This window comes from Lontra canadensis, unplaced genomic scaffold (assembly GCF_010015895.1).
Source record: "Lontra canadensis isolate GAN:19392208 unplaced genomic scaffold, GSC_riverotter_1.0 scaffold180, whole genome shotgun sequence".
Taxonomy (NCBI): Eukaryota; Metazoa; Chordata; class Mammalia; order Carnivora; family Mustelidae; genus Lontra; species Lontra canadensis.
In genome coordinates, this window is record NW_022631174.1 from 1,095,748 (window position 1) to 1,123,262 (window position 27,515).

Genomic DNA, 27,515 nt, shown 5'->3' on the forward strand with positions numbered 1-27,515 from the left:
CAGAAATCAAGAGTCAGTCATGGGGCACCTGGGTGGCTCAGTGGGTTAAAGCCTCTGCCTTCGGCTCAGGTCATGATCTCAGGGTCCTGGAATCGAACCCTACGTCGGGCTCTGCTCAGCAGGAAGCCTGCTTCCCCTTCTCTCTCTGCCTGCCTCTCTGCCTACTTGTGATCTCTCTCTCTGTCAAATAAATAAAATCTTTAAGGGGCGCCTGGGTGGCTCAGTGGGTTAAATAAAGCCTCTGCCTTCGGCTCAGGTCATGATCCCAGGGTCCTGGGATGGAGCCCCATATCGGGCTCTCTGCTCAGCAGGGAACCTGCTTTCCTCTCTCTCTCTGCCTGCCTCTCTGCCTACTTGTGATCTCTGTCAAATTAAAAAAAAATAATAAAAAAAAATAAAATCTTTAAAAAAAAAAAAAGTCAGATGCTTAACCCACTGAGCCACGTATGCACCCCAGGAACACTATTCTGAGGGAGAGAAATTGATCTGTATGTTCCACGTCTGCCTATACCTAGCTCAGTGGCAGCTGCCAAATTGAATGAAAGGTACATATTTGCCAGGAAGGATAAATTGCTAGGGCCCATCATATGACTGGAGAGTTGAGCATTTTGAGCTTGGTATTGTAGATGGAAAACACTGTCCATTTATGATTTATTTAAAAATAGGGTTCAGCAGTCTTGTCTGTGCTGTTAGGACTCAGGCAGATTGAGAGAGAGAAGAAGGAAGATAAGAGGAAGAGAAGAAATTAACTTACTTTTATTGAAAAGAGAATAAAGCAATGTTTTTTTGAGAGTATTTCTTATATTGTTTACAGTTTCACATTTGTTCCATGTTGATTTTCATTAGTACATAGTACCAGTTCCTGTCCTCTTACATATTTTTTTTTTTTTAAGATTTTACTTATTTATTTGACAGACAGAGATCACAAGTAGGCAGAGAGGCAGGCAAAGAGAGAGGGGAGGAAGCAGGCTCCCCGCTGAGCAGAGAGCCCGATGCGGGGCTCGATCCCAGGACCCTGGGATCATGACCTGAGCCGAAGGCAGAGGCTTATTAACCCACTGAGCCACCCAGGCGCCCCTCTCTTACATATTTTTATAGTTGAGATAATGTTTATATAAACTTGCAACTCTCAAATCTTAGAATGCTGTGAAAATGCTTGCAGCCATACTTTGGAGATAATGTGGGTTTAGTTCTAGACCACAGCAATGAAGTGAATATTGCAATATGAAGCAAATCAGATGAATTGCTTGGTTTCCCGGTGCATATATTATATGCGCATCCATTTATATTCTAGTCTAGTACTTGTGCAGTAGCATTATATCTTAAAAAATATACATACCTTTATTTAAAAACACTATTGCTAAAAAATGCTGACTCTCATCTGAGCTTTCAGTGAGTTGTAAGCTCTCTGTTGGTGGGGGAATCTTGTCTCAGTGTTGATGTCTGCTCACTGGTGGTACCTGAAGATTGGAATGGCTGTGGCAGTTTCTTTAAGTAAGATGACAGTGAAGATTGCTGCGTTGACTCTTTTTACGCCATTTCTCTGTATCATGTCATGGTGTTTGATAACATTACACTCACAGCAGAACTTCTTTCAAAATTGGAGTCAATTCTCTGAAACCCAGCTGCCCCTTCTATACGAAGTTTATGTAATATTCTAAATCCTTTCTCATTATTTCAACAGTCTTCGTAGCATTTTCACCAGAAATAGATTCTAGCTCAAGAAGCCACTTTCTTTGCTCATCCACAAGAGGCATCTCCTCATCCATTCAGGTTTTATCATGAGATTGTAGCAACTGAGTCACGTCTTCACCTTCTACTTCTAATTCTGGTTCTCTTGCTCTTTCCACCACATCTGTGGTTTCTTCCTCCACTAACGTCTTAAATCCCCGAAAGTCATACATGCAGGATGGAATCAGCTTTATTTCTAAACTTTTGTTAATGTTATTTTGACTTCTTCCTGTGAATCCCAGTCGTTCCTAATGGCACTAGAATGCTGAATCCTTTCTAGAAGGTATTCAGATAGTATACTTTGTCCAAATCCATGAGAAGAATCACTGTCTGTGACGGCTAGAGCATTATGAAAGGTGTTTCTTAAATACAAGATTTGAAAGTCAAAATTACTGCTTGACCCATGCGTTGCAGAGTCGATGTTGTGTTAGCAGTCATGAAAACAACATTTATCTCATCGGGGTCTCCTTCAGGGCTCTTGGGTTATAAGGTGCATTGTCACTGAGCAGTAATATTTTGGAAGGAATCTTTTTCTGAGCACTAGATCTCAGATTTAGGCTTAAAATATTCAGTAAACTATTTTGTAAACATTGTGTTGTCACCCAGGCTTTGTTCCATTTATGGAGCTCAAGCAGGGTAAATTTAGCATAATTCTTTTTTTTTCTTTAAAGATTTTATTTATTTATTTGATAGATTACAAGTAGGCAGAGAGGCAGGCAGAGAAAGAGAGAGAGAGAGGAGGAAGCAGGCTCCCCGTTGAGCAGAGAGCCTGACTCGGAGCTCAATCCCAGGACCCCAGGATCATTACCCGATCCGAAGGCAGATGCTTTAACCCACTGAGCCACCCAGGTGCCCCACATTTAGCATAATTCTTACGGGCCCTATGATTTTTCTGACTTTTCAGAACAGTGAGCATTGGCTTCCGTTTAAATCACCAGCTGCATTGGCCCCTAACAAGAGAATCATCCTATCCTTTGAAGCTCTCTAGCTATGAAAGCCCTAGATGACAGCTTGTTTCAGTATAAGATTGTTTCATCTACATGAAAAATCTGTTGTTTAATGGAGTCACCTTCCTTAGTGATCTGAGCTAGATCTTCAGGAGAACTTGCTGCGGCTTCTGCATCAGCACTTGCTTTTTTATGTTATAAAGATAGCTTCTCTCCTTATTTTTTTTTTTTAAGATTTTATTTATTTGACAGAGATCACAAGTAGGCAGAGAGGCAGGCAGAGAGAGGAGGAAGCAGGCTCCCCGCTGAGCAGAGAGCCCGATGCGGGGCTCGATCCCAGGACCCTGGGATCATGACCTGAGCTGAAGGCAGACAGTTAACTGGCTGAGCCACCCAGGCACCCCATGATAGCTTCTCTCCTTAAAACCTTGTGAATGGGGGCGCCTGGGTGGCTCAGTGGGTTAAGGCCTCTGCCTTCTGCTTGGGTCATGATCTCAGAGTCCTGGGATCAAGCCCCACATCGGCTCTCTGCCTACTTGTAATTTCTGTCTGTCAAATAAATAAATAAAATCTAAAAAAACAAAAAACAAAAAACACCCTTGTGAATGAACCTCTGCTAGCTTCAAGCTTTTCTTCTGCAGCTTCCTCACCTTTCTCAACTTTGAATAGAATTGGAGAGAAATGGGCCCTAGCTCTGGATTAGCCTTGGTTTAAGAGAATGTTGCAGCTGGTGTTAACCGTCTATCCAAACCACTGAAACTTTCTCTATATCAGCAATAAAACCATTTTCCTTTCTTATAATTCATGTGTCCACTGGGGTAGCACTTCTAATTTCTTTCACAAACTTTCTTTGTATTCATAAGTTGGCTAACAGTCACAAGAGGCCTAAGTTTTAGCCTGTCTTGGCAAGTGAGAGACGTGAACCCTCCTTTCACTTGAACACTTAGAGGCCATTGTAGGGTTGTTAATTGCCCTAATTTCAATACAGTAGTGTCTCAGGGAATAAGGAAGAGAGGGAAAGAAACGTGGGAACAGCTGGTTGGTAGGGTAGTCAGAATACACACAGCAGGGGTGCCTCGGTGGTGTTCAGTCTCTTGGGCGTCTGCCTTCAGATTGGGCTACGATATCAGGGTCCTGGGATCAAGCCTCAAATGGGGTTCCCTGCTTAGTAAGGAGCCTGCTTCTCCTTCCCCTCCCCCTGCTTGTGCTCTCTCTTGCTCTCTCTCTCTCTCAAATAAACAAATAAAATCTTAAAAAACATACACATACATAACATTCATTGATCAAGTTCATCATCTTACATAGGTGTGATTCATGACACCCAAAATAATTATAATAGTACCATTATAGGTCATCATAACAAATACTATACTAATAAAAAGTTTGAAATACTGGGAGAATTACCAAAATGTGATGCAGAGACACAAAGTGAGCAACGGCTATTGGAAAAATGGTGTCAGTAGAGTTGCTCGTAGCAGGATTGCCACAAATTTCAGTATGTTAAAAAAAAAAATCTGTAAAGTGCAATAAAAGAAGGCAAAATAAAATGAGGTATGCTTATATTTTGAAGCTCTGAATAAGAGACTAAAAACAAGTATTTGAACCCTACCATCTGTTGCTTATCCCTTTAGATTTTTTTTCTTATTATTACTGAAAAAGTGTAAGAACTAAGCAGAATTTGTAATATGGGGTGAAATCAGTTAAATTTGTTGGACTGATCTCAGTGATGGCACTTGGGATGCCTTATCTCCCTGTTACAATTCATGCCCCACCTAAGTGACACTCAATAGCACCTGCGGTATTTTTTTTTTTTTTTTAAGATTTTATTTATTTATTTATTTATTTATTTATTTGTCAGAGAGAGAGCGCACAACAAGGCAGAGTGGCAGACAGGAATGTTTGTCATCCTGCCGTTCATGTTTTGTGCCTGTGACTTGAGCTTACTTCATAGCATTTTCTTCTCTTTTTATTTATTTATTTCTTACTTACTTGACAGAGAGAGATAGGGCACAAGTAGGCAGAACAGCAGGCAGAAGGAGAGGAAGAAACAGACTTCCCACCGAGCAAAGAGCCTGATGCGGGGCTCAATCCCAGGACCCCAGGACCATGACCTGAGCCGAAGGCAGATGCTCAACTGACTGAGCCACCCAGGCGCCCCAGCATTTTCTTTTTTAGAGACTCATTCACCGAAGCTTCTAAATAGATCAGCAGATGGGGCACCCGGGTGGCTCCATGGGTTAAAGCCTCTGCCTTTGGCTCGGGTCGTGATCCTGGGGTCCTGGGATTGAGCCCCGAGTTGGGCTCTCTGCTCAGTGGGGAGCCTGCTTCCTCCTCCCTCTCTCTCTCTCTCTCTCTGCCTGCTTGTGATCTCTCTCTGTCAAATAAATAAATAAAATCTTTAAAAAAAAAAATAGATTAGCAGTCTTGGTCATATTCCTCATGGTCTGAATTCCAGTCTTGTCATTGGTTACTAGGTCTGTAGCTGATGTCCTTTATTACAGTTATTTTATGATTTTTCCAGGAACCAGAGATCTGTATCTGGCAAAGTTCTAACTTAATACAGATTTCACCATTTTTCCTCTTTTTGCTTTTTCCTTTCTGATCCCTACTCCTCTACCAGATGGTAGATATTACTTGGGTTTGTATATACTGTACATATTTGGTGATGGGCAATAAATGGAATAATCTGTGCCTTTTGAATGTGATTCTTGGACTTAAATTTTGTTTTCTTATCAGTAAAATGGGATAATAATAGCTACTTCATAAGAGTTACCTCACACCTCATCGGGTGGTAGGAATTCAGTAGATTTACATGCTGTGGTCCATGTGTTGAAAGGATGTTAGAAGTACTTTGTTATTTTAATAAAGAGCTCCCCTTCTCCTCCTGTTTATTTTTTTATTTTTAAGATTTTATTTATTTATTTGAGAGAGAGGACTAGCATGGGTTGAGGGAGAGGGAGAAGCAGGCTCCCTGCTGAGCAGGGAACCCACTGCAGGGCTCCATGCCAGGATCCCAGGTTCACGACCTGAGCCAAAGGCAAACACTTAACCAACTGAGCCACCCAGGCATCCCTCCCCTTTTCTTTTTTTAAAGTAGGTGCTAGTAGAGTTATGGGGTACTATAAGTAGTACTTTCAGGGAATAATTATAGATTTTATAACTGAGCTTTTAATCATTTCTTCAGTGGAAAGGCTCCATTTTACTGTAAACTTTTGACTTGTCTTTATAAAAGGGTAACCCACTTGATTTTTCTTGTCTATGAGGTTGGGATAATACCTCTTACAGTTGTTCAGAAATGAAGAGAAAGTACATAATTTTTCTTTTCCTTCTTTTAAAAAAGATTGATTGGTCAGGTCGCCTGGGTGGCTCAGTGGGTTGAGCCTCTGCCTTTGGCTCAGGTCATGATCTCAGGGTCGTGGGATCGAGTTCCACATTGGGCTCTCTGCTCGGCGGGGAGACTGCTTGCCCCCTTCTCTCTCTCTGCCTTCCTCTCTGCCAACTTGGGATCTCTGTGTGTCGAATAAATTTAAAAAATCTTAAAAAGAAAAAAAAAGATTGATTGGTTGATTGATTTTAGAGTGTGCACGAGTAGTGGGAGGGACGAAGGGAGAAAGACAATCTCTCAAGCAGACTCTCCGCTGAATATGGAGCCCGACGTGGGGCTCAGTCTCACGACCCCAAGATCATGACCTGAGCCGAAGCCAAGAGTTGGACACTCAGTTGACTGAGCCACCCAGAGGCCTCTATAATTTTAATCTCTTAAAATAATCACACTTAAAGAAAATTAGAAAACGGAGGAAACATTGGTCTTAGCACATTGACGCAACTGTTAGCTTATTTTGGGTGCATTTCCTGACAGTTTCCCCTTTTTTCATTCGTATGGTTGTAATCATGAATAGCAGTAGTTTTGTTTTCTGCTTTTGTTTTTAATTTCACTTTTTTTTTTTTTTTTTTTTTTTTTTTTATTTTTTCAGGGACAGAGGGAGAGTGAGTAAGCGAGCACAGGCAGACAGAGAGGCAGGCAGAAGCAGAGGGAGAAGCAGGCTCCCTGCCGAGCAAGGAGCCCGATGTGGGACTCGATCCCAGGACGCTGGGATCATGACCTGAGCCGAAGGCAGCCGCTCAACCAACTGAGCCACCCAGGTGTCCCTAATTTCACTTTTTTAATCCCTTTGTTTCCTTGTGGTTAATGGTATGTTCATAGCAGTAATTTTAAACAGCTTGGCAACAGTCCATAATTAAGTAATTCCTTATTATTGGGCATTACATTCTTTTTTTCATTGTCTCGTTTGTTACTAAACTGCCACAGATAAATCTAATGAGGCTATTGTTGTGGATGGCTATCTTTGACCTCTGGTTTCATCTTTGATTGGGACCAACCCAGGGTTGCAAATCAATAAAAGTGTTTTTTGGTTGTCATTAGAAAGAAATGCATCCCTTGCTCCAGTGAAACAGCTCACCACACAGATATAGAAGGTAGAAATGTATTGAGGAATAGATAGTATATGAGCCTCTTCTCCAGGTAGAAGAGCTTTTTTCTCAATTTAAACCTAAAAGACTATTTCTTTCTTTTTCTTTAAAAGATTTTTATTTATTTATTTATTTATTTGACAGAGATCATAAGTAGGCAGAGAGGCAGGCAGAGAGAGAGGAGGAAGCACGCTCCCCGCTGAGCAGAGAGCCTGATGCCGGGCTCAATCCCAGGACCCTGGGATCATGACCTGAGCCGAAGGCAGAGGCTTTAACCCACTGAGCCACCCAAGCGCCCCTAAAAGAGTATTTCTTAATTATGAGGTGCACAGGAGGCAGATGGTGGTTTTGATTGTTTTCTTCCCACTAAAGTAGGATGATGAAAATGAGTAGCTTGAAGGATGAGGGGCTACTTTAGTGTTTTTTGTTATTTTTTTTTTAAGTAATTAGGTTATGTACTTTTCATCACCTTAATTTAGGTATCATAGTTTAATTCCCTTTCAAGTTTGAAGTGGCAGAGCATCATTGATTGGTGACTGCTGTGAAGTCTTAGGGAGAAAAGGTTGAATCTGGTTGCTTATGCCATGACAAGCTATCTGTATCAGTTTTTATGGCATATCCACCTATAGTAGGTAGTCACTGGTTATTTCTACTTTAAATGGTCAAAGAAGAGAGTTGTTACAATAAAAAGGACATGTATTTTTAATTCATCAGGCAATTACAAAAAAGAAAAAAAGAATACCCAGGGGCGCCTGTGTGGCTCAGTTGGGTAAGTGTCTACCTTTGACTCAGGTCATGGTCTCAGCATCCTGGCATCAACCCCACATCAAGCCCTGTGTTGGGCTCCATGCTCGGTGGGGAGTCTGCTTCTCCCTATCCCTCTGCCCATCCCCACGCTCATGCACTCCCTCAAATAAATAAATAAAATGTTTAAAAATTCTTAAATAAAAAGGAATGCCAAAGAATGAAGTGTTGGCCCCACTGCCTTGAAGAATCTTCTTAAAGAGTTTCTTGTAAAAATGTGTGAATAATTAAAACTACTTTTTAAGACAAAGATAGAGGTATGCCTGGGTGGCTCAGTCATTAAGCATCTGCTTTTGGCTCAAATCATGATCCCAGTTCCTGGGATTGAGCCCCACAGGCCCCTTGCTCAGCAGGGAGCCTGCTTCTCCCTTTGCCTGCTGCTCTCCCTGCTTGTGCTTATACTCTCATTCTCTCTTTCTGACAAATAAATAAAAATCTTTAAAAAAAAATAAAAACATAGAATAAACTTTTTTTTTTTTAGCTGCATAGATTTGTAATTTATGGTAGTTTAAATACTAAATTTTGAGATTGGGTGGACATTAGGGCTGCTCTGCTGCATGTCTAGGGGTATTTATTCTGATAAATTGGTAGAGGCAACAAAATGTTAGGTTCTACAACTAGAGAAGTTTTTAAACTATGCTCATAGCCACTTAAATGGCAAACCTCTGCTTTTTTTTATTTTTCTGTACTACACTTCAGTTTAAGGTTTGGTGTTTTAAAATAACCAATCCTGGGGTGCATGCTTGGCTCAGTTGGTTAAACATCTGCCTTCAACTCAAGTCATGATCTCAGGGTCCTAGGATCAGCCCTGCATCAGGCTTTTTGCTCAGTGGGGAGTCTGCTTCTCTCTCTGCCCCTCCCCACTGCTCATGACCACATGCACACACATGCGTGCACGCTCTCGCTCTCTCAAATAAATACATAGTCTTTTTAAAAAATAAAATAACTGGGGTGCCTGGGTGGCTGAGTGGGTTAAAGCCTCTGCCTTCGGCTCAGGTCATGATCTCAGGGTCCTGGGATTGAGCCCCGCATTGGGCTCTCTGCTCAGCAGGGAGCCTGCTCCCCGCCCCCCCCCCCGTCTCTCTCTCTGCCGGCCTCTTTGCCTACTTGTGATCTCTGTCAAATAAGTAAGTAAAATCTTAAAAAAAAAATTAAAATAAAATAAAATAACCAATCCCCACTAAAAAGAACTAGGCCCCTTGGAGAAATGGGTGATTCCAGTGCTGGATACGGATAAGCTTAAGCGCCTGGAATGTCTTACAAGACCAAAAGATAAGCAAGTGCTCAAAATATGACATCAAAAGGATATAGGAGCCAGCTCCAGCCAAATCTGGGACAATATGATTTCATAATAAATAATGGCAATAATGGGTTTTAAGCCTTTAAGTAAAATAAGCAAAGGGGAGAGAGGAAAAGTTCTTTGTTACAATAGAATGCTAACTAATGCATGTAGAAAAACTAATAAGTTAGAAAAATCACCATTTTGCCATCATTATTATAATAACTGATTCATGAAAGATCAGTAGTGGAAAATTTGAGGAGGAACAGGATGTTAATAGTTTCAGAGTATCTCCCCACAGATGACTTATAATCACAAAGAAATAGGGTAACATTACAATAGAGAAGTCTGGAGGATCCCACCTCAAGCAGGTGATCACTTTCTCATACATAGCACCCCCAAGGACACAGTAGCCCTTTCTTCTTTATGCCCAGCGTGTATAGCTTCAACGTAACTCTGAGGAAACTTAAGACAAACCAACTTGGAGGGGTTTTGTAAACTATTTCTTCAGAAATATAAAGGTCATGAAAGTTAAAAAAAAAAAAAAAGGCTTAGTGAGGAACTGTTCCAGATTGAAGGAGACTAAAGAGATTTGACACATAAATGAAATGGAGGATCTTAGATTGGATCTTGCATCAGGGGAGAAAATTGCTGTGAAGGACATTATTGGAGTAATTGGTGAAATTTGAAAATGGACTGTATTCTTGATAATAAATGGTACTCTGTGAGTGTTACATTTTCTCTATTTGGTAATTGTTCTGTGGTTATGAAGGAGAATGTCCTTGTTTTTAAAATGTACATGCCAAAATATTTAGGGTGAAAGGGGCATGCATGATGTCTGTAGCTAAGTCTCACATGGTTTAAAAAAAAACACAGTGGGCCACCTGGGTGGCTCAGTTGTTGAGCATCTGCCTTCGGCTCAGGTCATGATCCCAGAGTCCTGGGATGGAGAGCCCCATATCGGGCTCTCTGCTCCTCGGGGAGCCTGCTTCTCCCTCTCCCCCCACTCCCACCACCTGCCACTCCCCTGCTTGTGCTCTCTCTATCAGATAAATCTTAAAAAACAAAACAAAACACAGAGTAAACAAATGGAGGAAACTGTTGATTGATGAATCTGGGTGAAGAGTATACTGGAATCATTTGTACTAATCTTGTAACTCTTCTGTACACTTGAAATTATTTCAAAATAATTTTTCTTGAAAGCTCCTGTCTCAGAGGAATTACTAAATGCTGTAATGAGTAGAGTGCTACTTTCATCATTAAAATAGTATAATGGGTTCAGAGTCTCCCAGGTAACTAGATCTTCTTTTTGTTCATTTTTTTTCTACTTGCATTTTGATTAGTTGTCACAAGATGCCTGTTGAGAGTAGCTTGGACCTAATGGGTAGGCATTTTTTGAGGTGAAGTCAACTCAATTTTATTTTAATACACCCTGTTACTTCTGCTTTTCCTGTAAGAAATAATAAATGCTGCAGAAATTTACTGATGAGATAAAATCTTAAAAGATTCACAATGCAGTATTCAGCTTACAACAAGGGTTAAAAGAAATGTGAACTTTCCCAAGCTGCTATTAACTACCAAGGACATATTTAACTGTTAGAAAACTTACTTATATAAATACTTTCTTTCATCTCCTGAGGAAATGTATACTATCTTTCTTTTGTCTCTGTTTTGGGCTATTTCTTGGTTTCTAGTGATTCTGATCTAGTCTGTTCAGGAATGCTGATTTTAAAGGAGAGGTGTTAACCCATTTTATACTGTTACTGTGTGAACACTAATTGCTCTTAATTTCTTCTTTCTTCCTTGTTCCTAATATACCAAAGGCTTTGAATTCCTGGTTAATGATTTCTCTGTTAATATACTCTCGTCTTAAAGGGAGCATATTGTTTTTGTCCCAGGCATTTTAAAACCACCAAATGAAACTGATTATGCTCTAAGTAAAATTACCGAGGGTTGTTTAAAGTAGTTTAGATAAAACAGTTATTTGTGACTAAACAAAAATAGGGGCAGTCACCTGCTTGAATCCACAAACAATGAAAACAAATACTGGTTAGTGCAAACTATTTCTGTAGCAATATGCTAGTATTTCTCATACTTGTATAAACAATGAGATTTTTATTTATATTACTTAATGTATTAAGTTGGAACCATATGAAACTGCCAGTGTATTTACAGTACAAAGCCAGACACAAAAATAATCTGTTTGAGTGCATTTATGTAAGTCTGGAACAGGCAAAACTGTTAAGACAGAATGACCAGTGGTCACCAGAGGCCGGGGTAGGGGGAGGAAAGAATGCTGCAGGGCACTGGGAAAATTTTTAGGGTGTTGTAAATGTTCTCTATCTTGATTGTGGAAGTGCTAATGTACACATTTGTCAAAACTCATTGAATTATATACTTAAAATTAGAGAATTTTACTATATATGCTATATCTTGATAATACTGGTATAAATATAAAAATTCATGTTCCTTGTATCTTTGCTGTCATTCATTTATACATATGTATTTAATATATAAGCATACATAATCAAATACATTGTTGGTATTGTTATCTTTAACAAACTGTTACCTGTTAATTAAGAATTTTTAAAGTTTTGAAAAAGTATTTTTTGAAAAATAATGAAAAAAAAATTGTTTTGGGGCTCCTGGGTGGCCCAGCCAGTTTAGTGTCTGCCTTAACTCAGGTCATGATCCTAAGATTCTGGGATCAAGCCCTGCTCAGCAGAGAGTCTGCTTCTACCCCTGCCCCTCTCCCTTATGCTCATGTGTGCTCTCTTTCTTGCTCTCTCAAGTAAATAAATTAATTAAATACATAGATTTTAAAAAATCTTTTTTTGAAAAAATAAGTTTTGTTTTTTTTTTTTAACCTTCACTTATTTCTTCTCCCTTGTTCTTCTTTTTTTTATTAACATATAATGTATTATTTGTTTTAGGGGTACAGATCTGTGATTCATCAGTCTTACACATTTCACAGCACTCACCATAGCACATACCCTCCCTACTGTCCTTCACCCCGCCACCCCATCCCTCCGCCCCCGACTCCATTCCAGCAATCCTCAGTTTATTTCCTGAGATTGAGTCTCTTATGGTTTGTCTCCCTCTATGGGTTCATCTTTTGTTTTTTCCTCCCTTCCCCTATGATCTTTTGTCTTGTTTCTCAAATTTCCTCATATTAGTGAGATCATATAATTGTCTTTCTCTGATTGACTTATTTCGCTTAGCATAATACCCTCTAGTTCCATCCATGTTGTTGCAAATGGCAAGATTTCGTTTTTCTTTTCTTTCTTTCTTTCTTTCTTTCTTTTTTTTTTTTTTTTTTTGGTAAAGGTCTAAGTTTCTGACCCGATACCACTTTCCTTCTTGTAAGGTCTTGTAAATATCAAGAGAAGTTCTCTAGAGAAGGAGCTGGCAGCAAATTACTTGAGTTTTTGTTTGAGGAAGTCTTATATTGCCTTGAAGGACAGTTTTGCAGGGTATAGAATTCTAGATTGGTTGGTTTTTTTCCCTCTTAACATTTTAAACATTTCATTCCACTCTATTCTTACTTGCATTTTTTTTTTTAAGATTTTATTTGTCAGAGGGGCGCCTGGGTGGCTCAGTGGGTTAAGCCGCTGCCTTCGGCTCAGGTCATGATCTCAGAGTCCTGGGATCGAGCCCCGCATCGGGCTCTCTGCTCAGCAGGGAGCCTGCTTCCTCCTCTCTCTCTGCCTGCCTCTCTGCCTGCTTGTGATCTCTCTCTGTCAAATAAATAAATAAAATCTTTAAAAAAAAAAAAAGCTAATAAAAAAATAAAAAGATTTTATTTGTCAGAGAGAGAGAATGAACAAGCATGGGAAGCAGCAGGCAGAGGAAGAAGCAGACTCCCCACTAAGCAAGGAGCTGATGTGGGACTTGATCCCAGGAGCCTCGGATCATGACCTGAGCCAAAGGCAGATGCTTAACTGATTGAGCCACCCAGGAGCCCCATGGTTTCTTAAGAGAAATTTGATGTAATTCTTTCCTTTGTTCCTCTATAAATAATGTAGCTTTTCCCCTCTGACTTCTTTAGGATTGTTTATCTTTGATTTTTCCATATTTTGAAAATCATGTGCCTTAGGTGTATGTGTATATATATATATATATATATATATATTTTTTTTTTTTTTTTTTTGCATTTTGCATTTTGCATGCTCAGTAATCTCTTAGCTTCCTGAATTTGTGATTTGGTGTCTGACATTAATTTGAGGGAAATTCTCAGTCATTATTGTTTCAGATATTTTTTCTGTGCCTTTCTTTTCTTTTTGGTATTCCAATCACACATATTTTACACCTTTTGTAGTTGTCGCACAGTTCTTGGATATTGTATTCCGGTTTTTTTGTTGCTGTTTTTTATTTTCCTGTACCTTTTTTCTTTGCATTTCACTTTTGGCAGTTTCTATTGAGATATCCTCAGTCTCAGAGATTCTTTGTTCAGCTGTGTCCAGTCTCCTGAATGAGCCCATCAAAAGCATTATTTCTTGGGGCGCCTGGGTGGCTCAATGGGTTAAAGCCTCTGCCTTCGGCTCAGGTCATGATCCCAGGGTCCTGCGATCGAGCCCCACATTGGGTTCTCTGCTCCACAGGGAGCCTGCTTCCTCCTCTCTCTCTCTGCCTGCCTCTCTGCCTACTTGTGATCTCTGTCTGACAAATAAATAAATAAAAAATCTTTAAAAAAAAAAGCATTATTTCTTTCTGTTACAGTGTTTTTAACCTCTAGCATTTCTTTTTGGTTCTTTTTAGAATTTCCATCTCTCTGCTTAAATTGCCTATCTGCTTTTGCATGCTTTCTGCTTTATCCATTAGAGCCCTTTAGCATGTTTAAAAAAAAAAAAAGATTTTATTTATTTGTCCGAGAGAGTGCTCGCACACAAGCAGGGGGATGTGGCAGGCAGAGGGAGAAGCAGGCTCCCTGCTGAGCAAGGAGCCTGATGTAGGACTTGAACCCAGGAACCTGGGACTAAGGCAGACACTTAACCAACTGAACCACTCATGTGTCCCCAGCCCTAAGCATCTTAATCATAATTGTTTTAAATTCCTAGTCTGATAACTCCAGCATTCTTGCTAAGTATGGTTCTGATGCTAGCTCTGTGTCTTCAGAGTATTTTTTGACTTTTAGTATGTTTTGTAATTTTTTCTTAATAGAAGGACATAATATACTGGGTAAAAGAACTGCTGTAAATATAAATAGGCCTTTGTAATCTGGTGGTGATGTGTGGGGAGAGGGAAACATGTCCTATGAGTAGGTCTCGGTCTTTTAGTGAGCCTATGCCTCTGGATTGTGAACTCCACACATACCTCCTCCCCCCTCCCTTGTTGGGACAGGATTGTTAGAATGGGCTGGAGTTGAATGATGCCATTCTTCTAGGTCAGTTAGGTTCTCATAATACCCCAAGAGGCTAGGATCTGGTTAAGTAGTTTCTCTTGAGGTCAGGCCTTGTTAACAGGATGCTCTAACCTGTTTCAGAATTAACCCTTTTTCCCTTTCTGTGCTGGAAGCACAGAGATGTGTTTTCTCCCATACTCATTGTGAGAACCTGGTCAAGCTCCTGGAGGTACTATTCACAGAAGTGTGAGGTCCTAATGATGAGGTCTTCTCGGGTTTTTATTCTTCCAACTTGTCATTGCTGAGTCTCCAGCAATTTGTCAGTTAGAATTCGGGTTTCCCTAGCTTAGCACTGATTCCCATGGCGGTTTTGCTCCTGGATTTCTGCTCTAGTGAGTTGTGGTTCTTTGTATTCACTTGTTGGTCTCTCTAATTTTAGAGGCAGTTCTTTCCCCTTTGAGTTGCTTCTGTTAATGATCTAGGAAGAGTTGTTAGCTTTTCAGATGGCTAGGCTTTTTACTTAAACAGTGTAGTGACTTCCAACTTCTTATATGTTGGACTAGAAACTAGAAGTCTCCCTATATATCTCTTTCTATTTGTTTATTAAGGAGTTCCTTATATATATTTGATACAAGCCCTTTATCAGATGTGTTTTGCAAGTATTTCTTCCCAGTCTGTGGTTTGCCTTTTTATTTTATTTTATTTTATTTTAGATTTTATTTATTTATTTGTCAGAGACAGAGGGAGAGAGAGTGAGCGAGCACAGGCAGACAGAGGCACAGGGAGAAGCAGGCTCCCTGCCGAGCAAGGAGCCCGATGTGGGACTCGATCCCAGGACGCTGGGATCATGACCTGAGCCGAAGGCAGCCGCTTAACCAACTGAGCCACCCAGGCGTCCCTGCCTTTTTATTTTTATAACAGTGTCTTTTGAAAAGTAAGCTTTGGGTACCTTGGTTTAAAATCAGCTGATCATATAAGTGAGTCTATTTCTGGACTACATTCCATTCTCTTAATCTGTATGTCTATATTTATGCCATTACCATACTGTCTTGATATCAGAGCTTTATAGTAAGTCTTGAATTCAGTAGTGTAGGTCCTCCGATTTTGTTGTTCTTTTTCAAAAAATTGTTTTGGCCTGGGTGGCTCAGTTGATTAAACAGCTGTCTTTGGCTCAGGTCGTGATCCTAGGGTACTGGGATCAAGCCCCGCATCAGACTCCCTGCTCAGCAGAGTCTGCTTCTCCCTCACCCTCTGCTGGCTGCTCTGCCTACTTCTGCGTGTGCGCGCGTGCGCTCTCTCTCTCTCTCTCTCAAGTAAAGAAATAAAATCTTCAAAAAAAAAGAAAAAAATTGTTTTGGCTATTTGAAATCTTTTATTTCTGTATAACTTTTAGAATTGGTTTCTATGAAAAAGCCTACTGGGATTTTGGTTGGGACTTTATTGATTTTATAGATCAAATTGGAAAGAACTGATAGCTTAACAACGTTAAATCTTACATCCCAACATGGTGTAGCTCTTCATTTATTTAGATCTTAGAATTCTTTCAGCAGTGTTTGATGGTTTTATTGCACATACTTTGTTAATTTTATTCCTAAGTATTTCATATATTTTAAAGCTATTGTAAATTGAATTTTTAATTTTTATTTTACAGAAATACAGTTGATTTTATATTGAGCTTTTATTCTGTGACCTTTCTTGAATTCATTTATTCTAGTAGCTTTTCCCTAAATTTCAAAGAATTTCCTACGTAGATGTTCATGTCTTCTGTTTAAAGAGACTATTTTTCTTTCTTGTCAGTCCACATGCATTTTGTCACTTTATTGTATCGACTAGAATCTCTAGTATAATTTTGAATAGAAGTGGAGGGTGGACATCATTCCTGGTGTCATCATATTTTTAAACATTTTATGTAAGATTTAAATGTTTAAGAAAACTATGATTCTCTTGTTGCTGTTTTTTAGTTAATTATTATTGTATCCCTTTTCTGAAATACCACTTAATGTGTGTTGCTTTATAGTGTCCCACAGGTCACATGTGCTGTGGTTTTGTTTTGTTTTGTTTTGTTTTGTTTTGTTTTTTTCCCCCAATCTTTTTTTCCCCCAGTGTGCTTTATTTTGGATAGTTTCTATTGCTGTGTCTTCACAGGTCTTTTCTTTTGCAGAGTCTAATATGTTGTTAATCCTATCCAGTGAATTTTTCATTTTAGGTATCATAACTTTCATGTCTAGAAGTTCCATTTGGTTGGTTTTTATATCTTCCCTCATGCTCCTCACCATGTCTGTGTTTTGTTATGGAACATATTTCTAAGAGTGGTTTTAATGTCCATCATCTGCTAATTTCATCATCTCTTATTTCTTGATCTGTTTCTGATGATTGATTTTTTTTATCCTGGTTGTAGGTGATTTTCCTGCCTCTTTTACAAACATCTGCTCATTTTTTATTGGATGCTAGACATTGTAAATCTTACATTTTGGGGTATTGTATTTCATTGTGTTCCTTTAAAGAATGTCAGATTTTGATGCTTAAGTTACTGGTGATCTTTGATCCTTTTGAGTTTCACTTTTAAGCTTCATTAGGGTAAATATAGAATAGCCTCTATACTCATTCTAGGACTCCACTAGATAGATGCCCCTTTTATTAACAATCGCTTTCTGCTCTGGCCAATAGAACTGCAAACTAGTCTGGTTATGTCTGGACTCCAGTTGCTCAGCTTATTATTTTCTGGGAATTTTTTTTTAAGATGTATTTATTTATTTTAGAGTTGGAGCAGGGAGAGGGAGAGAGAATCCTTAAGCAGACTCCCTGTTGAGTGTGGAGTCCATATTAGGGCTTGGTCCCAGGATCCTGACATGACAAGAGCGGAAATCTAGAGTTGGACACTTAACCGACTAAGACAATCAGGCGCTCCTCTGGGAATTCTTTCCCTAGTCTGAAATTCCACCTCACAGGTGCAAATCCCTATTCTGCAGAATATCCCAAGGAGGGGCACTGGGTGGCTCCGTAGGTTAAGCGTCTGTCTTCTGCTCAGGTCATGATCCCAGGGTCCTGGGATGGAGCCCGGCATCCGGCTCCCTGCTCCTCAGAAGGCCTGCTTCTCACTCTCTCTATCCCACTGCTTGTGTTCCCTCTCTCGCTGTGTCTCTCTCTGTCAAATAAATAAAATCTTAAAAAAAATATATATTCCAGGAAATTTTTCTGCAGATGCCCAGAATTCTCTCTCTGTGCAAGTCCTTCCTCTCTTATGTTTTGCTCTTCAAGTCGTTTCTGCCTGGGCCTTTGAAATCCAGTCTGTCGCTCACCAGTTCAAGATTATTGGGCTCTATTTGAGATTCCTTTCCAGGCATTGCCCCTTGGAAATTTCCTTCAGGCAGTATGCTCTGACAGTTATGGGACTCACCTGGTTTGTTTCTCTCCCAGAGGTTATAGGTCTTCCCTGCAGTTGTCCAGTGTCTGAAAAACAATTATTATATATATTTTGGTAAGTTTCCTGGTTAATTATGATAGAAAACATAGTAGTTAATCTTTCATAGACTAAATTCTATGTTTTTTTTTTTTAAGATTTTTTATTTATTTGAAAGACACACAGTGAGAAAGGGAACATAAGCAGGGGGAGTGGGAGAAGGAGAAGCAGGCCTCCCGCCAAGCAAGGAGCCAGATGCCCAGCTTGATCCCAGGACACTGGGATCATGACCCGAGCTGAAGGCAGCTACTCAATGCCTGAGTCACCCAGGCAGCCCTAAATTCTATGTCTTTTTGACTAGACACTCCCTTTAACTAGTTCACTCCCATCTTTTACCTTTTAACTAGTTCACTCCCATCTTCTCCCCATTCCCACTTCTAGATTTATGTTTACTAATAACAGAAATTGATTTCATATTCTTTTGAAATAATATATATCCTTAAATTCTTTGCAGGTGAGGTCATCTCAAAACTATAGGTCCATGTCAGATTTTACAATTTTTTTTTTAAAGATTTTATTTATTTATTTGACAGACAGAGATCACAAGTAGACAGAGAGGCCGGCAGAGAGAGAGGAGGAAGCAGGCTCTCTGCTGAGCAGAAAGCCTGATGCGGGGCTCGATCCCAGAACCCTGGGATCATGACCCGAGCTGAAAGCAGAGGCCCCAACCCACTGAGCCACCCAGGTGCCCCTAGATTTTACAACTTTTATTAAGATGGTATAGGGTATTGTTTATACTTATTTTAGTTGAGGTGTAATTTGACATACAACATTGTAGTACTTTCAGGTATACATGTTTTTACTGTTATTTATTAAATAATTTCTGTCCTAGAGCTAAATGGCCTTTATTCTGAGTGTCACAGGGGAGAGCTCTCTCTTTTTCACTCTTTTTTTCCCAAACATGTACAGTCCTGAATCCTTGGAGAGGCTTAGTGGGTTTTTGTTTTTTTAAGTTGTTTTGGATTTGTTTTCCCTTTTTTAATTTTTATTTTTTTACGATTTTATTTATTTATGTGAGAGAGAACACGAGCAGCGGGGAGGGCAGAGGGAGAAGCAAACTCCCCACTGAGCAGGGAGCCCTCCTAATACATGGGACTTGATCCCAGGACCCCAGGATCATGACATGACCTGAGCTGAAGGCAAATGCTCAACTGACTGAGCCACCCAGGTGCCTTTGTTTTCCTTTGCTAGGTTTGCTCTTTGTCTAAGTATAATTTTTGTTATTGTTACTTGTAACTTAACTCAAAATTTTTTGCTGTTCTCATTTTGTTGTGTGAAAATTGCTTAATTAAAAAATGTAACCACATAAACGGTGTTTTACTTCTCTGATTTTTTTTTCTTCCTAGGTGGTATAGCTGTATGCTGGGGAAAAAATGTAGCTTGGCTCCTCTGAAGGAAGAACTTCGCATACAAGGGGTCAGTCTTTGTCGTTACTATTCCGGGGTATATCTACTTTTGATGGTAATTAGAGTATGGGAATTTCCTTTATACCTTAAAACCCTAAATGTGTTTTTTTGTTTTCTTTTTTTTTTTTTTAAATTTTGTAAAAGAGGTTTTTTATAAATTATTTTTATTTATTTATTTGTTTAAAAAATATTTTATTTATTTGACAGAGATCACAAGTAGGCAGAGAGGCAGGCAGAGAGAGAGAGGAAGGGAAGCAGGCTCCCTGCTGAGCAGAGAGCCTGATGCAGGGCTCAATCCCAGGACCCTGAGACCATGACCTGAGCAGAAGGCAGAGGCTTAACCCACTGAGCCACCCAGGCGCCCCTATAAATTATTTTTAAAAGGTCTACTTTGGCAATCATAACAGAGAAAAAATTGGGGAAAACAGGATGAGTACAATGTCAGAGATGTATTAGAAATCAAAAAACCTGGTTCTACCTGCCACTCATTGTACATCTGACTCCTTTATGATTGCAGAAACTGAAGGTTACATAAGTTAAAGGAGCTTGTTCTGGGTCACATACCTAGTTATCAAAGATCAGCTAGAACTAGAATGATAATCATTCAAGTGTGCTTCTCTTTATGGTACAATCCACATGGATTCAGCCCCTTGCTTCTCTATTGAAAAGCAGGTGGCAAATTAACACTGCCCCTGACACCTCTCTGAGTTTATATTGTTTGGGCACAGGTAAGCTTGAGCCAGGCGGCTTTTCAGAAAAGGGGGTCAAATGTGTGGTCAGTGGTAGAAACCAAGTTTCTGATTTCTGGTTTCTTTCAGACATTTTCCCTGTCACACCTTTTCTTTGTTAAAATTCTAACAGCCACAAAGTAGTTTCATTTTCCCCCTAAAATCTGATAGACAAAAGATCGACAACACAGCTTTATCTAGCTAAGCTTTGGTGGCTCTTTTTCCAAAAAGAAAAGAAAAAGGGAAAAAAAAGAACATTTGAACCATTTACCAGTGCTTCTTTGAAGAGCTGTGTTATTTTGGGTGTTTTGAATATTTGGACCTTCAAACCAGAACTCTAAATTCTAATATTTTGGGAGAGGAAAAAAACCCACATCTTTGTTGAAAGAGAATTTATTAATTGATTATTAGACAGCTATGCATAACTGTTTTGGGATAGTAGTGTTTTGTTAACTGATAAAAAGGAAAACGAACAAATAATTAGCATGAGGCAGCAACGCAGAACATTGCTAGAATTACTTCAGTTTAATGAGATGCCATGTTTGTTGGTTTCAGGTTCCTAAAGTCACCTACACCGAATTCTGTCAAGGTCGGACAATGAGATGGGCTTTAGCTTGGAGTTTTTATGATGATGTTACAGTACCAGTAAGTAGAGACTTTGCTTTAGCTTCTCCAAATGCCAGCACATGGTGGGCTATAGTAGGTCAGAAATAAACTAAATCTGTACTGCCTCGGTTTCCCTGAAGTTTGTCCCAAATGCTTATTTCGGAATGGGAAGTGGTTGTGAAACAAGACACGGTCCTAGAAGGCTGACTGTGGTGACCATGGAGCCTTTCTTTTTTTTTTTTTTTTTTTTATAATTTTATTTTATTTTATTTTTTTTTTTAAAGATTTTTTTTTTAATTTATTTATTTGACAGAGAGAGATCACAAGTAGGCAGAGAGGCAGGCAGAGAGAGAGGAAGGGAAGCAGGCTCCCTGCTGAGCAGAGAGCCCGATGCGGGACTCGATCCCAGGACCCCGAGATCATGACCTGAGCCGAAGGCAGCGGCTTAACCCACTGAGCCACCCAGGCGCCCCTATAATTTTATTTTTTATAAACATATATATATATATATTTTTCCCCCCAGGGGTACAGGTCTGTGAATCTCCACATTTACAAACTTCACAGCACTCACCATAGCACATACCCTACCCAATGTCCATAACCCCCCCCAACCCCCCTCTGCCCAGCAACCCTCAGTTTGTTTTGTGAGATTAAGAGTCACTTATGGTTTGTCTCCCTCCCAATCCCAACTTGTTTCATTTACTCTTCTCCTACCACATTAACCCCCCATGTTGCATCTCCTCTCCCTCATATCAGGGAGATCATATGATAGTTGTCTTTCTCCGATTGACTTATTTCGCTAAGCATGATACCCTCTAGTTCCATCCATGTTGTCGCAAATGGCAAGATTTCATTTCTTTTGATGGCTGCATAGTATTCCATTGTATATATATACCACATCTTCTTTATCCATTCGTCTGTTGATGGACATCTAGGTTCTTTCCATAGTTTGGCTATTGTAGACATTGCTGCTATAAACATTCGGGTGCACGTGCCCCATGGAGCCTTTCTTTGGGTTTGTGCAACACAGTGATTCTTTCTTAGCAGACATAAGTGAATTAGAAATGTGTCTTTAAGGAATTAAAAATTCTGGTAATATAACCTATAGAAACACCTTGTGGGTATAATTATTCTGTTGGATATTCCTTAAGAATTGAAATTGAAACCTGTTTATTTTCCTTTACTATTGATGCTTTCATAGAGTAGCTATCTCTGGGGTTATTGGTGAATACAGAAATTGCAATTTGGGGTTGTAGGCTTTTGATGCCTACAACCCCAAATAGGGGTTGATTTAGGGATCATTCCAGTAAAAGTTTCTGTGTTAGCTTTAAAATTACCACTAGAATATTGGTGAGTTTTGAAGCTGGGTGGTAAATCATTTTTCTAGTCTCTATTTTGCATATGCTTAAGCTTGAACATTTTTGGGAATAGAATGTTATTGTTTTTATTTATTTATTTATTTGACCGAGAGAGAGAGAGAGAGAGAGAGAGAGAAATCAAGATCACAAGTAGGCAGAGAGGCAGGCTGGGTAGGGGGAAGCAGGCTCCCTGCAGAGCAGAGAGCCCAATGTGGGGCTCAATCCCAGGACCCTGAGATCATGACCTGAGCTGAAGGCAGAGGCTTAACCCACTGAGCCATCCAGGTGCTCTGGTGCCCTGAATGTTTTTGTTTTTAAAGATTTTATTTATTTTGAGAGGGGAAAAAGAGAGGGAGCACAAACAGGAGGGGAGGGGCAGACAGAGAGGGAGAAGCAGACTCCCTGCTGAGCAGGGAGTTCGATGTGGGGCTCTATCCCAGGGTCCTAGAATCATGACGGGAGCCAAAGGCAGAGATGCTTAACTACTGAGCCACCCAGGCATCCCTGGAATAGATTGTTGTAAAAAAATAATTTGTTCCACAAACTTCTCTTTGTCCTCTGTGTTATCATATGTAAAGGAAAAATAATTCTGAACTGGTTAGACTGAATAATTTTACTGGCCTGTACTAAGAGGTGGTAATAGAATAGCATCTGTTTGTTCTCATAGTTCATTCACGGGATGATGGACCTTGTTGCCTGGAGCCTTCCATCTTAAGTTTATGCAAACATTGCTCAGCACTCTCCCTTTTCCCATAGTGTTTGTGGAGCCCTGGTGCCTGGTACCTGGTCCCTCAGGTTTCTGATCCCCTGTACATACAGTATGCTTGTTGTGGGTGCTCAACTCCCAAAGGCTTCGATGCACTTGGTCTTTCAGGTCATCCTAAATGTTGCAGTGTCTGTGAGCCTCTAACCCTTCCTTCACTGCAGAGGAATAGGGACATGTGCAGAACTACAAGGAGACAATTTGTAGGTATTTCTGAATACATGGGCTCACATTTAAATTTTTTTATTTTTATTTATTTTTTAAATTTATTTGACAGAGATCACAAGTAGGCAGAGAGGCAGGCAAAGAGAGAGGAAGGAAAGCAGGCTCCCTGCTAGCAGAGAGCCCGATGTGGGGCTCGATCCCAGGACCCTGGGATCATGACCTGAGCCAAAAGTAGAGGCTTTAACCCACTGAGCCACCCAGGCTCCCCTTTGGGCTCACATTTAAAACAGCCTGTCCTTTCTGGATTCTGCTATTAGGTGTGCTGCTGGTTGAAATAAGTCTCCCAGGGGCACCTGGGTGGCTCAGGTCATAATCTCAGGGTCCTGGGATCAAGCTCTGCATCAGGCTCCTTGCTCATCAGGGAGTCTGCTTCTCCCTCTGTCTGCTGCTCCTCCAGCTTGTGCTCGCTCACTCGCTCTCTGACAAATAAATAAAGTCGTTTAAAAAAGAGAGAGAGAGGGAGAGAGAGAAATCTCCCAGTCAAGTTTTAATGACCTATCATGTGGAAGTCTAGACCCAGCTCTGAACAATGCAGTAGGGAAACTAGAGGTTAGTGTTTTGAAATGTTAACTGTTTAAAAAGATGGTTCTAATTTTTTTTTATCTCCCTATAGGATCATCCTTTCTGTCATTTTCTAGAATATTGGGGCTTTCACACCAAATTGTTAAAATCATTAGTAATGCTTTAGGTTATCCCTGTGTAAACACTGGGTTATCCCTGTGCAGATACTAACAGTTGCAGGAAAGTGAAACTGTGCCTGTTTCCAAATGCTTTCTGTTTAACCTGCTTCCCACATTTGTTGGCACCACAGGTAGAAGAGCTTATAATGGGCTCTGGCACTTTCCATGTCCTCTCAGGGTCCAGAGTCACCTTTGCCCTTTTGCATAAGTAGCTGTTTCAGATCAAAATATCAAAAGGCACTATGTTTCTGTTTTAGCAGAATCAGTTTATTTTGAAAATGAACCTTCTCCGTACTTGTCTTTTAGGCCATCCTTGAGCCCTATTCGTAGTTTCAGCCATCAAAGAATGCCTCTTGCAAAGGGCCACAGGTTTCTGCCATGCCAGAGTACTCCCTCCCCACTGCTGCCATCAACCCAAAACTGTTAATAATGCGTTCCCAAGTGTTCCATTAGGTGCACTCAAACTGCTACAGGGAAAATGGCAATTTCTGATTTGCAGTAACCCAGCAACAGTTTCTTAGCACTGGTTCCCTTGATCAGCAGCTGCTTTCCCAGGGGTAGTCCCAGGGCGCTCCTGAGGTTTTCAGTGGGCTGTCCTCTTGGTTCTCCTTCCTTCCACCTGGACCACTCCCCACCCCTTGCTTTTTGAAATGCTCACCTGACTTCCCCCCCAGCCCCTGCTTCCTTTAGGGATGGGGAGATAAGAGGATGCTGCTTTCAGTGGGAGGAAGCCAAGGACTAGAGCTAGTTAAGTAGAAATATTGACCTACTTCCCCACCCCACCCCCACTCCTGCCTTTTTAGGGTAAATGTGCAAGTTACTATGGCAACTTCTGTTTTCACTTATCTCAAGCCCACTGACTCTGTTCTGTTAGTGCTGAATGCTAAAAAAAAAATTCTGATTCAAGTGCCTACAGTAAGTCCATTGCTCATGTCTGGATTTATTTTAGCAACAAAAAGATGAGTCCTAGTGTTGGTAGAATTTTTGTACAATCAGTCCTGACTGATGATGAATATAAGGAAGTGTATTGTGAGGACTGTTCTTTACAAATTTAATATGCCACTGAGAATGCCTCTTTGTCCCAGCTTCTCCTCTGATTGCTCAGGGTGTTATTTTAGCTTTGCTTTGCTTTCAGAAGTTTAACGCTTGTCAAACTAAGAGGGAAAAATAGTGTGGCCCCAGTAAGTTGTGCACTCTTGGTATGAGCATTGCCCTGGAACTCCTGATTTTAAAAAAATTATCGCCCTGTGTTCAAGACATATTCTTTTAAGCCTGGAGACTTTTCTGTCTAGGGAGTAAAACGAGAGGGCTTTTGGAAATCAGGTGGAGGGAAGGGGTCATATTAATCAGGTAACCTTGTTAAGTGTCAGAGCTGGGGTCTCCTGGAATATTTTCCTTACTACTGCATAGGTGTATTCACGCTGGTTCTAGATAGATTAGGGATTCTGTATTGGATGCCACAGGGGGTTGGCAGCTGGGGGCAGATGTCAGGTCGGTAATTCAGGCCTTTCCCTCCTTTTAATCAGAGCTGATCTGCTTGCATTGGTATTATGTATTGAAAGGATTCTGTTGTTAAATGGTTTGAAAACCAGTACCATACCAGGCTATACCGTAGGCTGTAAAACAGAAGCAATATATCTTTTCTTTTTTTTTTAAAGATTATTTATTTATTTGACAGAGAGAAAGAGATCACAAGTAGTCAGAGAGGCAGGCAGAGAGAGAAAAGGTGAAGCAGGTTCCCCGCTGAGCAGAGAGCCCGACTTGGGGCTCGATTTCAGGACCCTGAGATCGTGACCTGAGCCAAAGTCAGAGGCTTAACCCACTGAGCCACCCAGGCGTCCCAGGTGCAGTGTGTCTTATTAAGGATAACCTTCATTGTGATAATACCAAAGAAAGAAGACACCATTTTCTGTCCTTAACAATGACAAGTTTTATGGGTGAGAAACACACAAAAGCATTGCTCCGGAATTGCGTCTTAGCAAATGCTGAAATGAATGGTTGGGAGTTAGGGAGTTCCCAAAACAAAAGCAGTTCTTCCTGGCCTAGTTAGAGCTGACTTCATGGAGGAGGTGTCAATATCTGACGGGCGCTCAGTAAGTTTTCTTCTAATGCCAAAGGAAATGGTGTAGGATTTGTACTAAGGTGCAGCATTGTGAACAATCAAGTAAAGGTAGATGGTATTATCCCCACTTTCTAGATGAGGAAATAGGGGGCTCTAAGAAGTCAGGCTGGTCCTGCTCCATGTGTCATTATAATTTATCCTTCTGTTGTATGTGTGTGTCTTTTAACATAGGAACTATATATGTACGGTTCAGACCACCACGACTGGCTGGCTCAGTCAGAAGAGCATGCGGCTCTTGATCAAGGGGTCATGAGTTTGAGCCCCGCAGTGGGTGTGGTGATTACTTTGAAAGGAAAGAGAAAGTATTTATTCATTTATGTATCTATCTATCTATCTGGGGGTGGGTGAGGAGGGTAGAGGAACAGAGGGAGAGAATCTTTTTTTTTTTTTTTTTTTTTAGATTTTATTTATTTATTTGACAGATCACAAGTAGGCAGAGAGGCAGGCGGGCGGCGGGGAAGCAGGCTCCCTGCTGAGCAGAGAGCCCGATGTGGGGCTCAATCCCAGGACCCTGGGATCATGACCTGAGCCGAAGGCAGAGGCTTTAAACCACTGAGCCACCCAGGTGCCCCTGAGAGAGAGAATCTTAAGCAGGCTTCACACCCAGTGCAGAGCTTGACCCAGGACCTGATCCCACAACTCTGAGATCATGACCTGAGCCAAAATCAAGAGTCAGTTGCTAAACCAACTGAGCCACTTAGGTGGCCCCCCCAAAAATCTTAAAAACAAATAAACCGCCCCTTCGTAGATAGCATTCTACATAGACTTTTCTCCCCCTTGCTTTTTTTTTTTTTTAATTGACATATAATGTATTATTTGTTTCAGGGGTACAGGTCTATGATTCATCAGTCTTAACATTTCACAGCACTCACCACAGCACATAGCCTCCCCAGTGTCTATCACGCAGTTACCCCATCCCTCCCACCCGCCACCCCTCCAGCAACCCTCAGTTTTTTTTCTGGAGATTAAGAGTCTCTTATGGATTGGCTCCTTCCCTGGTCCCATCTTATTTCATTTTTTTCACTTCCTCCCCCCCATGACCCCCCTCCCTGTCTCAAATTACTCATATCGGAGAGATCATATGATAATTGTCTTTCTCTGACTGACTTATTTCATTTAGCATAATACCCTCTAGTTCCATCCATGTCATTGCAAATGACAAGATTTTGGGTTTTTTGATGGCTGCATAGTATTCCATTTTATTTGTATATAATTTATTTATATATGATTTATATTTTAATATATTAATATTATATAATATATACTATAACATATATAAAATTGTATACATACATATACAATACATATATACACACATACATATATACACACACATATATATATATCAAGAGGCACAAGCTCTTTGGGGTGCTTAGCTGGCTCAGTAGAGCATGTGACTCTTGATCTCAGGGTTGTGAGTTCAAGCCCCACATTGGGTTTAGAGATTACTTAAAATCATTTTTAAAAAAGTCCCAGCACGCCTGAGTGGCTCAGTCAGTTAAGTAATCTGCCTTCAGCTCAGGTCACGATCCCCGGGTCCAGGGATCAAGTCCTTCTTCAGGCTCCTTGCTCAGAGGGGAGCCTGCTTCTCCCTC

The 27,515-nt window shown here is 40.5% G+C and overlaps 1 protein-coding gene across 1 annotated transcript in view; it reads left to right on the top strand.

The window, feature by feature from the left end:
- METTL16 (methyltransferase like 16) overlaps positions 1 to 27,515 on the top strand; it is a 73,308-nt gene that overhangs the window by 37,864 nt on the left and 7,929 nt on the right. Inside the window, exons 7-8 of the mRNA XM_032846778.1 lie at positions 19,379 to 19,448; positions 20,722 to 20,811. Of these exons, the coding sequence (XP_032702669.1) occupies positions 19,379 to 19,448; positions 20,722 to 20,811 (160 nt within the window). The remainder of the gene's footprint in view (positions 1 to 19,378; positions 19,449 to 20,721; positions 20,812 to 27,515) is intronic.